Source organism: Pseudopipra pipra, unplaced genomic scaffold, assembly GCF_036250125.1.
Source record: "Pseudopipra pipra isolate bDixPip1 unplaced genomic scaffold, bDixPip1.hap1 HAP1_SCAFFOLD_372, whole genome shotgun sequence".
Classification (NCBI taxonomy): Eukaryota; Metazoa; Chordata; class Aves; order Passeriformes; family Pipridae; genus Pseudopipra; species Pseudopipra pipra.
Genome location: NW_026990851.1, coordinates 1 through 17,516, shown reverse-complemented (window position 1 = coordinate 17,516; position 17,516 = coordinate 1). Strand labels below are relative to the sequence as shown.

Here is a 17,516-nt window from a genome sequence, read left to right as displayed (position 1 = left end):
AGGACTTCAAAAAGTCCTATACTACAGTGTGCTAATAAATATACATGAAAAGATTATAAAATTAATAAAAATGAAATTAAATCAATGAAACATGGGAGTTGTTTACATTCCAAAACATTTAATTTATAGCTTTTAAACAGCATTGCAGACCAAGTTAAAAAATGTAACCTTTTTTTTAGGCTTGCAAGTTATTCAAGTAATGTCTACTGAAAGGCACCTCTGAGAATTTGTGTTTTAACAGTTAAAACTCAAGTCTTACCTGGAAAAGGATGGCAGCATAAAATCAAGTACATAAATACAGTTACACAGTTTAAAATTCTTAGTGCATATCAAAATATGCACTAAGCTGTTTGTTCCACCCTCCTTTAAACTGGCATGTATGGCTCACTGCGAGATGTACCTGAGATCTAGTCTGGAGACTGGTGTGGTACCTATGGTGGCAGTGTACTGTTGGGAACAGAAACATTACTAGGGAAGCAGTAGAACATTTCTTTTCCATGGCTACACTCCTGGGGGTGCAAGACAGTCATAACAAACCCAACTGCCATCACTAGCACACCAAGAGCAAGAATCAGGCTGGATATGAGGTTATCAGAATGGTTCCATCGCTCCTTGGACAGCCTTAGATAACATGCTGATGGGATGATAAAAACAAGTGGGGTAGCACTCAGAACTCCCTGTGTGTGGGAAACAATAGAAAAAAAACTCATAAGCACATATATTTAGATGTGAAGAACAAAAACCTAATTTTTAAATATCAGCTTCACTACTGAGTAATTGTTTAGGCAAAAAAATACTGCATTGATAGAATGCTTGCTTTTGATGTATTTGTATATTTGGCCTGAATAGGTGTGTGTTTGTATGCACGCATTTAATTACTTTTATTGATATCTACTTTCATACAGAGGTAAATTTTCTGCAATTCTAATGTAAAAACAGAGGGGGAAAATGGGAAAGAAATTACCAACAGTTGTTATGAATGAGAAAATTTAATGGAAACATACATCCTGAGCAAACCAATAGGAATACTGTTAATTTTTATCTAGTTATAATTTGGAAAAGGTTAACTGAGAAGAAACTACGTAGGTAATTATTTTAAAAGGAGGGTAATTGGTCAGCTTTCTGCATTGGTCAGTAATCTGCATATTCTGACCTGTTTTATAACATTACTGGAAGCACAACCTGCTAAATCACTGCTACAAAAGTGCTCATTATGGACCTCTTAGCAGAAACTGCACTGTGGATCAGAACAGTGTACATGTGTATTACGATACGTGTATCATAATACACATATGAATGTATCATCTATCATACATGTATTATGTAGCCTAAAGAACAACTCCCTCCATTTTGTTTCATCACTAAGTATGCAATATATGATTTGAAACTCTCAGTGAATGCAGGGACAGGGATGTAAGGAGGTAGTTCTAAAATATTTCTATATATAAGTAAGGGCTGCCCTTAAAAAGTTTCCTACATCTTCTAACTTTCATATTTCCACATCTTTTTTATTTAAAGATAGATGACCTAAAAAGGTAAACTGTTAAGACATAGATTGGACTTTTTTTAATTTAACATTTCCTTTTATTAAATGTACATTCTGTGCAAAAATACCAACTTCATCTGTTAAGTCCACTTAGTCAAGTAGTCTAGGTCTTGAGCAGACTACATAGCAGTTCCAGTCAGCCAACCGAAGTTACATAATGTGTTAAAACTGGTTCAAGGCAGCAAGTACCTTGTGTGGGCTGCCTAGTAAGCTTCAGTTCTGCTATGAGGGGATACTAGACACAGGAATGTCTACTGGCAAACAAAGCAGTTCCCTTAAAAGTCATACACCCAGATTCTAAAATTGCTCCCTGTTAAGTCCAAAGCAGGGAAAAATTCCAGTTACCATCTCTCTGGTCTCACTACTACTGGTTCTTTCTTTCTACACCCCTCTTTTTTTTTTTTCCCCTTTGGCACAAGGCAGCACTAGGATCTGTCCCAGTGTTTAATAATTTGCCAACTTCATCAGAGGCAGAGACTAGAGAAAGAAATGCTAGATTCAGTATCACTACACAGTTTGGATGAGTATTTCAGTGATCTCTACTGCAGTTTAAATACTTTTGTTAAGTCATAGCCATTTGCCCTATCTCCAAAACTGTTCTAAAGGCCCTCCCCAATCATCTGAACTTCACTTCCTGAACTTTCTTTCGCCTTTATTTACCTGATTTTGAAGCAGTGAATAATTCCTTTTTTCCCCGCTAACATTACTACTGAATATTACATCAAATTATTTAAGATTTTCAGTAGAGCTATGGATTTTACGGTGTTTTGTTTTACTAAAAAGTGATTTTTTAAATAAAAGAGTATAGAGGTTCACTTACATTCAGCTCTAAAACTATTCCAAGGCAATCATACACTAATGATACACCAGTCGCCACAGCAATGATAACTACTGTCACAACAACATGGAAAACTGTTGAGAGGTTCCCATGGAAAAACACATTGGCAATCACCTGAAACAGAACCACAATTTTTAACCTTGTTTTTGCTCCTTATGTTATCAAACAGATTATTCCAAATCTTCTAACCTTCAGAAACTAAAAGAATGTATGAGAATAAATTGACTGAATTTTACTTATCTTGCTTCAAGGAAACATCTCCATCTGCTTCCAAAAATAACTCATAACAAGCATTACTAAAATTGCTGAACAATTCCAAGACTGACTTAGTTATACTTGCAGGATTTAGAGCATATTTAAATTTCTTCTCATTTGCCCACTACAGAATAAAACCAAATTACAATTATTTATTGAACAGACAGATTTCCTAGATGGAGATGTTTCTAAAAAAAGAAAAACTATTAAGTGTAAAAAATATGCTATTTTTGGCTATTGTCAACATAGTAACAACAGTGGTATTTATGCCAAACTTGGAATTTTAATCAGTTCTGATATTATTAAGTAATTCTTAATAAGACGTTGGGTAATACAATAACCAATGTAATGCAACATGACATTACCAGTGCGTAAAGAGTAGAACTAGTCCCTCATATTCATTGCACGTATCAGGATAAAATATGGTGATATTTACTACAGATCAACTGTAGACTTCAGCTACAATGTGTATTAATAATGTGAGAATATTATTATTATATAAGAACATTGTTAAAGGGAAAATATAATAAATTCTTACCTCTCTGGTCACAAAGCATTCAAGGGGGAAGGTCAGAATTACAGTAACTCCATAACAAAACCTTCCAAATGTAGCAAGGTTGTCATCTCTACAGTAGTTTTCAAATATGTCTCCTGTGGCATAGCAAAACATAATTAGCTTGAACTTCACATCATTTGCCTATTTGCAAATTGAAGTGCAGATTACTGGAGTTACTGGAGTAATTGAGACTTTCTGATCCCCTCTCCTGACACATATCAAGAAACTGCAGTTATGGTCACAAGTTGCATCCAGGAGAAACTTTCAGCTTACGCTGCTAGTAGCAGTGGTTTTCTCTGAAGTAGCATTTCTCTTTAAAAAATATCTTAAAACATACATATCAGAGTTTGTAATCTGTTATCTTCCCCTTAACACAGATTTTGTGTGACATGCTGGTGTTTGTTTAAGTAAATGTGACAGATTCAGAAAGAATCTGTGTGTAAAAGATACATTTCCTCTAAAATGTAACTCCCAGAACAACAATTACACAAAGAAGACCAGGGAGTTATCTCTGAAGAATTGCATTTCCCTGGTAATATCTAACCATAGCTGGTAAGCTGTAGTGAACAATTTCAAATATTCTGACCCCAAAAGCCCATTATAACATATGGATTATTACCTAGCAAATCTTATATCTAACAACAAAATCATTAGTAAAGAATTCAAATCATCATCTTGATTAGCGTTTACCACAAGGAATCTGTAATAATGATCTCTGAGGCAAAAGTGACAGTGCAAGACAGCGATGAGATGACCCATTAGGTCTTTTCCATCCAATTGCAATACTGTCTCATGATTTACTAATTTTAGACTCACAATGGCACTGAAGAAGCAATAAGGTGTACTTTACAGAAAACAGCCAAAAGGTGTAGATGGGGAGACAAGGTAATATGGAACCCGCTTACACTAGAGTTGTATGCTGAGGGACAGCTGCGGTCAGAATATATATTTTAAATGTCTGAGCTAGTCTGCACTTAGTCTAGCTATAGTACATCTAGTACATCTAGAACAGTAACTTACTCTGCTGGAGTAAGAATTGGAGGCAAGAAAAAAAGGACAGATCAACTAGTAACCCCCATCATATAATTCCTGTGTTCTCAACTACATGCTACTGCTCATAAGAAAAGCCTTCTACAATCTAGAACGTCACTATTAAGTAACAGAAAATCTGCTTGCTTACAAAATGTGTATTATTCCTGAAAAGGTAATGCACTGAACAAATTTATGCCTTGTCTTTCTGAACATACCTTTCTTACTTCAACAAAATTATGTTAAATAACATGATGCAACATTGGTTATATATTTGTACTTTTATGTATATTCATATACCCCCAAAGGGGACAGTAGGATTAGCTACAGCAGAACAGCGGTTGTAAAGACAGGAAATATCTATTAGTCAGAGATATATCAGCACAGACAGGAAAAAATACAAGAAAATGTATAGAAAATATATACCTGACACCCTGTAGAAAAATCAAGGCAATTTTTGTTCTTACTGCTCTCTCCTGCTGGACCATGTTGCTAAATCATAGATTTTTAGTCCTCAGAAGTGTTTTGGCTATGGAAGTATTAAAAGAGGACTTTCACCAGTGATGCTTATACTTGGGAATCTGACACCTATTAATATGCAGCTGACACTTTTGTATCCCGTTTTGGTTGTTGGGTAACCATGAGGAATGTTGTATTTCTGTCCATACATACTATGATTTTTGTCACTAAGATATTTACAGCAAAAGTCAGACAGAAAGGCAGAAATGTAAGGACTATAGCAAGCACCAAAATTGAGGGACTGAGCAGTTTACCTTCTGTGTATCCTGTAAAAGTCATATATCCACATGTAGCAAACACAACACTGATTACAACAGCCAGTGAGACAGACACATGTGTGACTTGAGACCAGTTCTTTAATGTGGGTTCTTCCAGAGACCCATATATTAAGAAGCTGTTATGGTTGCAGATGAATGCTGAAACACACAGGACAGTTCAAGCAAATGTATGAATTCACACATAATGCATAGAGAGACACAGCACTGTTTGAATCTACTCATTATTAAATACAAACATTAATCCTGCAATGAGTGGCAAAGATAAATGGCTAGAACTTTTACTTGCTTAGTTGATTTGATGAAAGTGGATAATCATCCTGATTCTGATTACATTACCCTTAAATGTCATGCCATTTCCCACCCTCCACACCTCCATTCCATCTCTTCCTGCTCTTCTTTTGCTTAAGAACCCAAGTAGATTTGAGACTATTTGAGTCATTTGCTACTTTCAGACTTCCTATGGCATCCATTTGAGGCAGCAGCAAGCATTGGGAGGCCTCAGATTATCACAACTCTAACAGGAAATAATATACCAGATCCTGCAGGCAGGAATAGATTTCAGAATGAGGACTTTTCTGCTAGAGGTTATCCAAGGGAATGCAGAGCAATCACAGCCTCCTCACTTTATCAGTTAGACTAATCCCATTGATGCAGGTGCTTTGAGATGAGCTGGATTCACGTGCACACCTCTGTCTCTGCTACAGTGGCAATAGCTAGGGGGCAATGGATGAGGATAATGTCTTACACCATAAAAATGAAATGCATATGGATGACTCAGTCAATTTCATTTTTTCCCTACCAGCTTAATATATAAAAAAAAAAAACAAACAAACCCAAACCACAAAAAATTCAATTTCTTTGTCCAAAATATTAAATGATTTCTTACAGCTGATCTAAATATTGAAAAAACCAGAAAAAACACTTACCAAATGACATCACCCCAATGGCTTGTACTGCATTTGATTTTGCAAATGTCCATGCATTTTCTGATTTGGGTCTAAAACAGATATTTGTTTTAATAGATTATCCTCTTTTCAATTATCAGTTATTAAAAATTACTTAAAATATTATGCTGTAATACAGAACTGCTGCTAGTCAGATCTCCAGAACTCTCTGAAGTAGCCCCCAGTGTTCACAACAACTTTAACCTGGGGAGATACCTTTCGCACCTCCCTTGTTTTGACTCAAGTATTTCTGTAACCAGATTTCACAGTAAAAAATGCAGCCTGTTTCAGTTTTGTAAATAAACTCTTCAAGTCATCATATACCAAGAAATAGCAACAGGAAAGGCAAAGGCTGTTACTAAGGTTATTTCAATCCAAAATGTCTTCTGACTATTTAGAGGTAATTTTTATCTTTGAATTTGCACATGTAACCCATACAGTCTAGAGATATCTTTTCCTAAGCTACAAATCAAGTGAGGCAGTCTACCTTTTTTTATACCAGTTCCAACTATTCCTCATAGTAAAAAGATTCTGCTACTTTCCAAAAGACAAAAGAAAATGTAAGAGGGTACAGATAAAAGAAAGTGTAGGAGAGTATACGGAGATTTTTATAATCAGGCAAGAATATAATATTCCCCATATCTCCTTCTTTAAGGTATGCGCACGGTTTTGGACCACAGTTTTGGTAATTGTAATGCTTAGAGGAGGACCACAGAAAACCAACAACAGACTTTCTTTAAAAAACATTTACTGCGTGAACTTCATCTCTGAATAAAGAACCAAAATGAAGAAATGAGGAAGGACACAAAATATCCTTTTCCAGAAATATAATTTGCTAAAAACATTACATGAAATTCACAAGCCAGTTAAACATTGTATTTGTGATATTAAAACAGACAAAGAAACAAATGATGCAGAGAAGCTTGCTCTTAAAAAGTTGGCTGCTACTAACTGTTTTTATTTAGAGGAAAAGCTGCTGCCACCTGAGGCTTAGCTGCTCTTTTCCTACTGCCCTAGAAAGCAGTATGGCACTCAGGCCACATCTGTGAAGGTAACAATGACAGCTTTGTCTCTCCCTCTCTCTGGTGATAACTAGCTGGTTTTGACAGCTATAATGGCATATGCTGTGCCTGGTTTCATTGCTTTCAAATGTTTAAATTCCACCTCCAGCTCCTAAAATTAAAAAAAAAAAAAAAGAAAAAGTTGCTGTTTCCTCTTTCAGAACTCTTATCTTGCTGTTTTTATTGAGTGCTCAAATAGTCAATCCTTCCTTTTTAATTAACCCCCCCCATTTGCAGTATCTAATGCACATTCAGTTCAGACTTAGACCACCTTTTCAGCTCTTAAGCTTAACTTTGAAGTGAACAAAACCTAAGTACAAAAAGAAGTTCGTTTTCTTTGTCCTCAGATGTAGTATATTGTTTTGATTGCTGTAACATACTGCTTCAAGTCTTAAGCAGCTGAATACAGCCCTCCTAAAAAAACCTCAGACTCATGTAGATGTAATAAATACTATGGATGAAATAGAGCTATCTGGCATTTGTCTTGTGAAATAGGACTTATGACCCTATATAGCTGCTGTAGTTCCTTATATGGGCACCCTTAACTTTATGCCACTGATTTCAAATCACTGTCACTAGAAATGCCTGTGGAAATAATTTTGAGTGTATTATTTTTCAGTAAAATATTCACAGTTGATTGGAAAAATATCAATAATACTTCAAAATAAAAATAGCATATAGAAAACTAACACTACAACTGTTCCACTCTGTAACCACTAGAGGTCAGCTTTGAGAGTAAACATACAGAATGAAAATTTGGTTTATATTATCCTTTGACAGCAGAACTTATCAGTTTTCTTTGGCCCTTTTCTATTAATAATTAAGAATTAGATTATCCAGTACCTTACAAACCAAAATATTTTTAAATTCACAGAAATAAAGAATGCTTCTGTCTGAAACACATTTAATTTCTGTTAAAATGGTACATCCTGTGCAACATTATAGCTCCTACAAATAGGGATTTTAAAAAGGGGAATGCAGAAAGCACGGGAATTTAATTTGAAACATTTTGAATAAAGTGATCAAATAATCAATTTTAAAAAATAAAAATCACAGTAGCTAGTTCTCCCCCTGCACAGTGTTAGCATATGCACTAGCAATATGCAACAGACCAAAATACAGCTTTACTTTAAGGATGAATGGCAAATCAGATTAGGAGTATTATTTGGGGGAAAAAATCCAAAAGAACAAAATCCTGCTTATTTAGCAGCCTAAGAAGATAAATTCCTTCCATTCTAGTTGCAGAATAGAGGAAGAATTTCAGATCCCTGATTGGAACACTACCAGCAGCTTGTAATGTCCTACAATGCATGTTGGTACAGATGTACTATTTTCTACAGTAGCTCATATACTGCTGCATGTGCTTTGAAAAACATTTTCATACTGTGGGAATGCTTTCACACCATGAAAGCACTCAGTAAGAAATTTCATTTCTGAGAGTCAACAGCTGTAGAGTTGTGACCACATCAGTAAGAAATTATCCCCAAGTTCAGTCTGCAGGACATACAGACTTATACAAAGCTCCTGGAAAAGGGTGCAGGTGATATGAAAGTATTTATAGAAAATAAGACTTCATAGTCAGAAAGAGAAAATTGTGTCAGGGAACAATAGGCATTAGTTATGGAAGAGCCATATAGTGAACAATCATACAAAATTACTCACAAGGCAAAGGGCAGCTAGTGGAAACATCAAGAGTCAAGGTAAACATACACACGTTGATATAAATATAAACGTCTGTGTAGGCAGATGCACACACACCCTGAAAAAGTGTGTAGAATACAGGGTAACATCACACCTGTTGTGCTCTTTCAATCCTGCTGCAACTGTTCAAGACGGACTTTTTTTTTTGATGGACTTTGTTCTGACCAGTTTGACCTACATTCTTGTTAGGGGTTGCTAGGGGAAGATTTTAACTGCTGCTTATACAAGGATAGCAGTAGCTGCAAAAATCGATGAATGACAAAACCAGCCAGCTCTCTGTTCCTCACTCAGTGTATAAAAACACAGGCTATGCCTGCATGAACAGAAAGGTTTTTTTCATGCCAGAGAAGAAGTATTAGATGAAACAACAAAAGGTAACAGAAGAAATACATTTTTGATACTAAATGCGCTTGTTGACAGCTGTACTGTCTATCATACATAGTAGAAGCTTAAACACAAAGTAAAGCCTGAGGTGTGATTCTTGGAACAAAAATAAGAAAAGATTTAGGAAAAAGACAGTCCAAGGGAGTCCCCAGACAATAAAAAGTTTCAGCTGAAACTAAGACAACAGCAAGACAGACTGCAGGTAGTGAGGCTTAGTGATGAAGAAAGCCTAAAGGTTAAGAAGATAAGGCTCTACTCAGTCTTCAGCATACGTAAGTGAAAGTATAGTATAATAAGCATGTTAGTGAGTTTTTAAAAGTTTTGAAAATATTCATGTTTATCTACATAAGAGCAGAGAGAAATGAAAAGAACAAATGAACCAGGCAAAGGTTAAGACATCCTAGCAGGGTGAAAGGAATTTCACATCCAGACCATGAGAGAGAGTTGGGCAAATTTGTCTGGCAGTCTAAAATGGCCTATCTTCTACTTCTTGTAAAATACAGCATAATATTCCCCATCTATCTATGTCATGCAAAAATCTTTTCAGTCATTTATGTAGAAACACCACCAAATATAATACAGTAGCAAAACATCTTTAAGGAAGGCAAGAAAAACACACATCCCTGATCTCAACCCATTTTGTGAGTATGAAACATTGACTGAAAAAAAAAAAAAGTTAATTTCTACAGAGGTAGAAACTCATATTTTTGGCAGGGGAGCTACATGTTGGAATGAGTGGAAGATTTCCATTGTTTTGAATTGAAGATCAGGAACAAACCATCAAGTTTAGATACAAACGGGCAGTCAATCCAGGAACATCTCACAGATAATTCAGGTTCAATTCAATTATTTAGACCTTTAGGAAATTAACGGTAAAATTTCAATTTAATTCTATTCTAAGGTAAAATACCTTTTTAGTTCTTTTTAAGCTTTAAAGGTTTAAAGATATTGAGAACTTTATAGATGCTATATATAACTTCAATCAATACAACAGAAAGAAAATGAGTACAGCTCACATCAGCCTTGGATTTTATATTAATCAAAGTCATCTTGTGAAAGACACAGAAAAGGAAAAGCTATTATGTCAGCCCCACTTAGTTACAGGTGTTTTAATTCTTCTTTCTTCCTTAATGAATTACTTAGCAATTCTGTAAATATATGGGAGCTTAGTTTTATTTTTTAATTTCATCACACATTAAAGTTTATCTTTGCTTACTACTGGATTTTTTTATATGAAGGAAAGAATCAACTTTCTACTTTCATGTTTGTTTCCTGAGCACTTGGTGTTTCATCCCTACAATCAGCTGCTAGTTCAGTAATTCTCACATCCTCTTTACATGTAACAGATGCTCTTGAAGTTTTTCCTAGAGATTTATGTACTATGTAGACACTGACATCAGGACATTTCTTTGCAAAAGAACACCAAATTAAATTAAAATGATCCATCTTTATAATATAAACATAGAATGTTTCTTTTTACAGCAATGAATGTTAACTTCATGCTTCAAAGCTGAAACTATTTCATGCAGTATTAACATACTGTACATTTACTGTTTGAGATATTCTAACCTATTGTTTTTGATCACAGTAGGTAAATACCCAGCTATGAGCAGGTGGAAATAATGATCAGATCACTAAAATGTATTTTTATCCAACATCTTAAAATACTGAGAGTAAACCCTGAGTAATCCAAACCACTGGATTTTATCTGCAGGTTCATTATGTCATTCAGGCAATAATAATCATATGGATGATAGTAATCAAAAGCAAAACCGAAAAAAAAAAGCACCTTGGTTTCTCAGTTTGGTATTTGTTATAAAAGGAAAAAAATTAAACTAAGTATCTATTAAACTATTCCTCATCATAAATATAGCGGTTTTTTTCTCTGGAGAACTAACATGACAATAACAGCCCTATAATGTCCCTGGACAACCCACTCCACTCAAAAAAACATCAAACTAAATTACATAAATGGAAGTGTGGCAACTCCCAAACAATACAGTTGCAAGGGATCTTAAGACACTTGCATTTAAGATACTAAGATACATAAAGCTTTCTTCTCTGCTTCTCAGAGGAAATACCACAGGCAGGTGGGGCATCATGATCTCACTTTTATTTGCAGAAAACTTAAGGCAGCCATTGAGCACGATGAGAAGCACAGTAAATGACAAGAAGAGAAACACTAAAGGAATTGTATTTGTTTAGTCTATTGAAAGGATACCCAAAGCGGGACAAGTTTTTTAGAGGTGTTTTTCAAGCATTTGAAAAAGAATGAGCAGTTTGCTCATTCTCCACTGTGGGGCCAAGAAGCAACCTACATAAAATGGAGTAAGAGACGTGATACACATTTAGGAAGAATGCATAAGAACTGGAATGGGAAACCATGGAATTACCAAGAATAAATCACCTGTCATCAATGACAGGCAGGCACATAATCAGTTCAGCCATACAACAGTTGTAGGGATTAAATACTCTTGGCCCAATCAAGTCTCTTTGGAAACTCCAAATTACATTGTATTTTAATAAGGATTCACAATAAATGTGTTGATTCACTTGTTTCATTTGTAACATGATCAGACCCATATTAAAATAAAACAGTGTTCTTTATTCTCATCGAAAAAAAATGAGAGATGGCAGTCCAGTATACAACTAACAAAATAATAGAAGAGAGTTTTAATAATCAACATATATGTCTATACCTTACTGTCAAATAAAAATAATAAAAATAGTAAAAGTAGAAAACGTAGACATTAACAAAATATTTGAAAGGAAAAAAAATTCTTACTAACATTTTATCAACTTGCTAGATGCATTTTTGAAAACAAGAAATATAAAGGCAAAAATGGAAGTCTCTAAAGAATTAAAAAGTAAAACTTCAAGAATCACCCAAAACCCAACATTACTAATTTCAAGAAAAAATAAAATCATGCATTCCATATTTTTCAGTGCATCACAACTGTGGAGAAGAAACGTTACCATAGTAACAAGGTTATCAGTAACTATTATATATAGCTTCTTCCTTTTTTGACAGGGGATTTTGAGATTAACCTTTCAAATATCCCTTCAACACACAGTATGAAAAACATGCTGCTTCAGAAAGATGGTGGGGAGGGAAGTCCCACACTGTTCTGAGTGCCTCATTTTGGGGATGATAGACAACATCATCTGGGACAACTTTAGAAACTGCTATTCTAGGCATCTTCCTAGCATTAAACCTGAATACCCTGCAATTAACCCACGTATCACGGCAGTAAAACAAATGAACAATTATGCATAACAATGCTGAAACAATCCTGGTGGAAGGATTCACTTACAGGCACATAAGATATACCATATAAACCTGTTCCAATAAATAAAACAGCACATTCAGAAATAGTTTTTCATATTTATTATATCTTCACATTTAAAGGATGAAGAAAAAGGCAGCTCTCCTAGGCCATTAAAGAAGAAGAATAGATTCATAACACTTTCTTGCAATATAACTACAAAAATATTATCACAACATATACTTATGTGTACTAAATGGTCTAGAACACTCCAATGTCTAATGTTAAACACTACTTTTAGAGTATGAGTGCTGGAAAAGGTTTGCATGCTTTTCTCAAATAACAGAATAATTTTTTTATTAAATTAATTTTTTAACATTTTCATTATTTGTATTGATTTTTACTATGAAATTATTATATTAACAGAAGAAGAAGTATTCCTAAGATACTAGCTATCTTCAGGTTGTAAATATAGGCCTTCTGACAAATGGACAAAATAAAAAAAATTCCCAAATGACAGACAACCTCACATGCCCATTCAGGACACAGCTGCTGTTAGTCATATCATCTGCAATATCCAATTAAACTGTAGGGTTTTTGAGACTTTTTCTAGATTTGATTATATTCAAAAGAAGAAAAGAAAAAGGACAAAGTATATTTAGCTGTTCATTCTGTATTACTGTTTGTAAAAATTTTTCAATTATCTGTCTGTCCCAAGAGAGGCATGTTCCAGAATTATGCAAATATATGCAAGAGTGAACTAACAGATTACATAATCAAAAATTAAATTTGTGACAAGGGTAAGAATACTCACACTTGTGGACTGAAGGTTACAGTTCTCACCATCACAATTATCAGGATGACAACGGTTAAAATCAGAGAGATAAGAGATATCTGTAAAGATAAAAATATTACTGCAGTCAGTAAGATGCTGAAAGGTTGTTCTTCTAGCAGCATAATGTATTTGTTAATAATTTTACATTAAGTTATGACTGGCACTTATTTTCTAATGGCATACAAAAAAACAAACCGCTGTTATGATTTACCTTTCCCAATTTTGCTATGTCTTGATATAAAGATATGGGTAAGGTAAAGATGATGGTGGTAAGAAGAATTATGAAGTGACGGTCAGTAAGCACGTTATCCAGCCCAACTAAAGAAAAAAGAAAATAATTTATTTCCTTAAGAGACTGACATGAGGAACAGATTTATTACATTTGAAAGTTTAGGAAAAAACAAACTGTTGGTGATCAAACTTTTACCCCCTTTACTCAAGCTAAGTAACACTGAAAACTAGGCATTAACTAACCTTTAGGAAGCCATGCACAGCATGTGCATAATCTAAAGAACTCTGCAAATTCAAGCCAAATGCATAATTTATGGGATATATTAAACTAAAATTAGAAAGTCTGGCATTCCTACATATGGATTAGTGTTAATGTCTTTCATCATGTCTGGGTCAATGTTGGAGACTGCAAGTAAAACATTCTACTACTTCTTTATGCCATTTACTCTTGAGGATTTTTTCCACACTGTGTGTTGACTTCAATTACTGGGCTGTTGAAGATAGGTCAAATCTTAAAGAACAATCCTAAAATAAGTTAATTTTAAGGTTTCTTTTGAACACCTTTCTTGCCATCAGCTGGCTTCCACTTGCAAAATAGATTACCATGTGAAGGCAACAATGTTATAATATTCCATGCAATCAGTGGGATTTATTTGTATAACTGGTGGTTTTTTTCAATGACAAAATAAAACACATCTCAGTTTCAGTCAGGCTACCATAAATCCTAGGCTTGAATGAACACTTGCTGAATAATTTTGGCTGGAAAGTGACTGGCAATTGACATGGAAAAATCTGTGTTCTGTTCCCTCTTTTCTTTGAGAGATTATAATGCTTTCCCACGTCTTTCCAGGTGGGTATTCTACCAGACAGGTAAAAAAATTTGCCATGCTGGGGGTTCCTCCTATGACAGAAGTCATATTACATATAAATCATTAGATATTCACTGTCACTATCAATTTGATCAGGTATGCACAGAACAACAGAGTGTGACAGTTAAAACTACATCCACACCTTGCAGGCTTCACATGCTGAAAACTATAATCCTCCTGTGGAAATCAAATAGTTCATACAAATACTAATTGCCACTTCATTGCAGACATGTTCTCTTTTAGTTTAATTTCCCAGCAAAGGATGTTTTAACTTAGCTGGCTTTGTGCTAAAGTACATCACAAACAAGCACACAAATTGCTCCACTGATTCTGCTGGGAAAACTTAAAGCACAGGAAGGGACACAAGGGCATGAGTTAAAAAGCTCAAAGTGCCACATCTGGTTTTGCAGTGAATATCTAAGAGAACTGAAAGTTACACACACAGTTCATGACCAGCTACTACAGATACGCTTAAGTAAACATTAAATTCATTATATTATTTGCAACTCATCCTGAATTATTCACCAGACGAAGTGCGGTTTCAAGTGCACTTCAAATGACCATTACAGGAATTATCTAAAAAAGATGACAAAAAATGATGTTGTAGATAAACAACTGGGGAAGACCCACTTCTATTTGCTTAGTATTTCACTGAAGCGTGTGGTCCCTTCACTGACACTGAGTCCACTGATAACCAAAGACTAGGGGTTTTATTTAGGAAAGACTTACTGAAACAGAGAAAGAAAATACAACCCCCAAACTAAAAAAAAAAAAAAACCAAAAAAAAACCCCCCAAAAAAACCAAAAAAACCCTTCAAGAAAACCCACTCATAGAAACAGGCTTCAAGTTCTTAACTTGAACTATATTTAAGAGCAATTTAGAAGCAAAGTAACAGGTAATCCCCAAATACTTATGCTACACTCCTATCCAATACATAATCCCCCATTCTGAATTTTTAAAATGCCTCTTACCTCCAGGAATTCTCTGAAAAACTTTGGTTAAAGTGTCTCCTGTTATTATGTTGTAACTGATCATAGCTTAAAGAAAAATAAATTTTTTTGTTAGCACAAGTCATATCCAAAATATTTGATAAACACTGAACACACGTATTTTGCAGACTTCAGGATCATATGCCACTGTCCCTCTTATACAAATCCTGGCTAGCACCAACAAGTTGTAAGTTTCAGGTTTAAAACAGAATTAAAAAAATTATTTAACACTTCCTTTTCTTTTTTCTTTTTTTTTTTTTTTTAAACAGGTACAACCTAAGCAATAATTCAGCCTGATAAGCAAGGCCATTGTGCTGACTTGACATATAAACTTAGTTCAGAAGAGGTAAAAAAGGCTTTTTAAAACAGTTTGTTTCAAATAGCAATTCTTTATCAGTTTATTTTCAAATACTTGTTTCGATTTAGTAAAGTTCCTGTGTTAGTCTAATAATTAGTCCTGCAATGAAACACAAGGGACTTTCTAGCTAATGCAAAAAACTAGCAAAATCTTTAAACCAGAAGAAAGGAGAAAATAGACTAAGATATCAGATATGGACTTCCAGTCCTCTCTCCCATTAATAAGTGCTGTGGACTTAACATTCACATGTCATTCTTGTCTAATTCTACACTAAAAGTGTGTATATTTGTGCATGTGTGTATACATATAAAATATATCTATACACTCGTGTGGTATTCAACAGTCAGACAGCATACATGTAGGTATTGACCTTAATGCATAAATATCCACTGCTGTGAAATTGTAAGTTATTAACACTACTTACAGAAATAAATTCAAGCACATACAAGTGCATAACTAGTTCCATGGTGAGGACTGAGACCTTTAGAATTCTTTTTCATATTATCTACAAAGCAGTTGATTTACAGTGGGGGATAATTACATGTGTAACATTGCTGCCTGCAGTAACAGTAACCTGACTCCCTTAAAAATCTCAGCTACCTGTAATCGGTCTGATCATTCACAAAGTAGGAATTTTGACCTGGGTATCCCAAGTCATCACCTCTTGCAGCCCCATGTGTGAAACTATCAAGATCATATAAGATTTGATTTGATCATGTTACTCCTGTAAGGGACAGATTTAGAATATCACTTTATTTCAAACTTCTCGTCTCATAAATTCCTGCCCAGATTATACCTGTTTGTTCTTTTATTATTTCCTCTTCAAAGAAGTCTTGACTGCCCTACTTCCCAGTAGCTTGTTGGGCGTGAGGCTGAACTAATGCTTTTGAAGAGCAATGACAGCACACAATATTCAAGCAAGAGCTGATTAGTGGCTTTTTCAATTACAGTAATATTGCATCTCTGAAAAAATAGTAATTCCGTACACTCCTAAAGCCGTGCTTTCCTTTTGTTTTAGACTCATCAACTTTGTGCTCTGGTACTCATTCTAGAACAGAATCTCCTTTGCTATTTTTTTTGTCATTCATTTTTACATGTGTGATCATGAATTTCTCTGCTATTACATTTCAGTTCATTTCTATTATTCTGGTCCTCCAATTCATTGAATTCTTCCTCGGTCGTTCTTCAGAACACACAAAGTAAATTTAATTATTTTATTGAATAGTAGAGAGGCATATATAGTATATTCTTTACACAGTTCTTAATATTTAACCAGTGAAACAATGAGGCAATGTAAAAAAGCTTGTTACTTGTAAAACTCAAACATTGATACTTTATGTGCTCTTACCAATAAATGGATATAAAAACTGAAGAGTTGAAAGAATTATATAACCTGCACGACCATAGGTTTTTCTGACCAGCTCTTGATATGTGTTGGTACTGGACAGATTTCCTCCTTTGATTAGTAATATAATGGAATAATCTGTTAAAATATAAAGTACTGTTAAAGACAATATGAACCAGCTTATGGTTGGTTACTTCTCATCTTCTTTCACTCCTTAAAAAAGAAAGTCTCTTAAAAGGAAAACAGTGTCATTAGGAAGATTGGGGATTAGAAACCTCACAAAATATTTCAACCCACCAAATCCAGGAGTTATAGGTTCATATTGGAAGGAAAATATTCAAAATCATAGTACAACACAAGGTTTGCATTCTGTGGTACATTTAAAAACAGTGATATACAACCCACTCAAGGATCAGTCTCCTAATTAGGGTAAAAACAGTGGATTAAAACAGGTCGTTATGAGGCACAAATAAAAACATTCTTTCAAATGTTACCTTGACTAGTCCAAGAA

General features: G+C 34.6%; 1 protein-coding gene across 1 annotated transcript; it reads right to left on the bottom strand.

Annotated features, from left to right (window-relative positions):
* Positions 1-98: 98 nt before the first annotated feature.
* Positions 99-17,142, bottom strand: LOC135408366 (putative sodium-coupled neutral amino acid transporter 11). The gene is made up of 9 exons (XM_064643552.1): positions 17,009-17,142; positions 15,285-15,350; positions 13,424-13,530; positions 13,192-13,271; positions 5,948-6,018; positions 4,998-5,159; positions 3,178-3,290; positions 2,367-2,498; positions 99-677 (listed from the first exon to the last, which is right to left on the bottom strand). Exons 2-9 carry the CDS (start codon positions 15,346-15,348, stop codon positions 432-434), a joined length of 975 nt encoding a protein of 324 aa, XP_064499622.1. The 5' UTR covers positions 15,349-15,350; positions 17,009-17,142; the 3' UTR covers positions 99-431.
* Between the last annotated feature and the right edge of the window lie 374 nt (positions 17,143-17,516).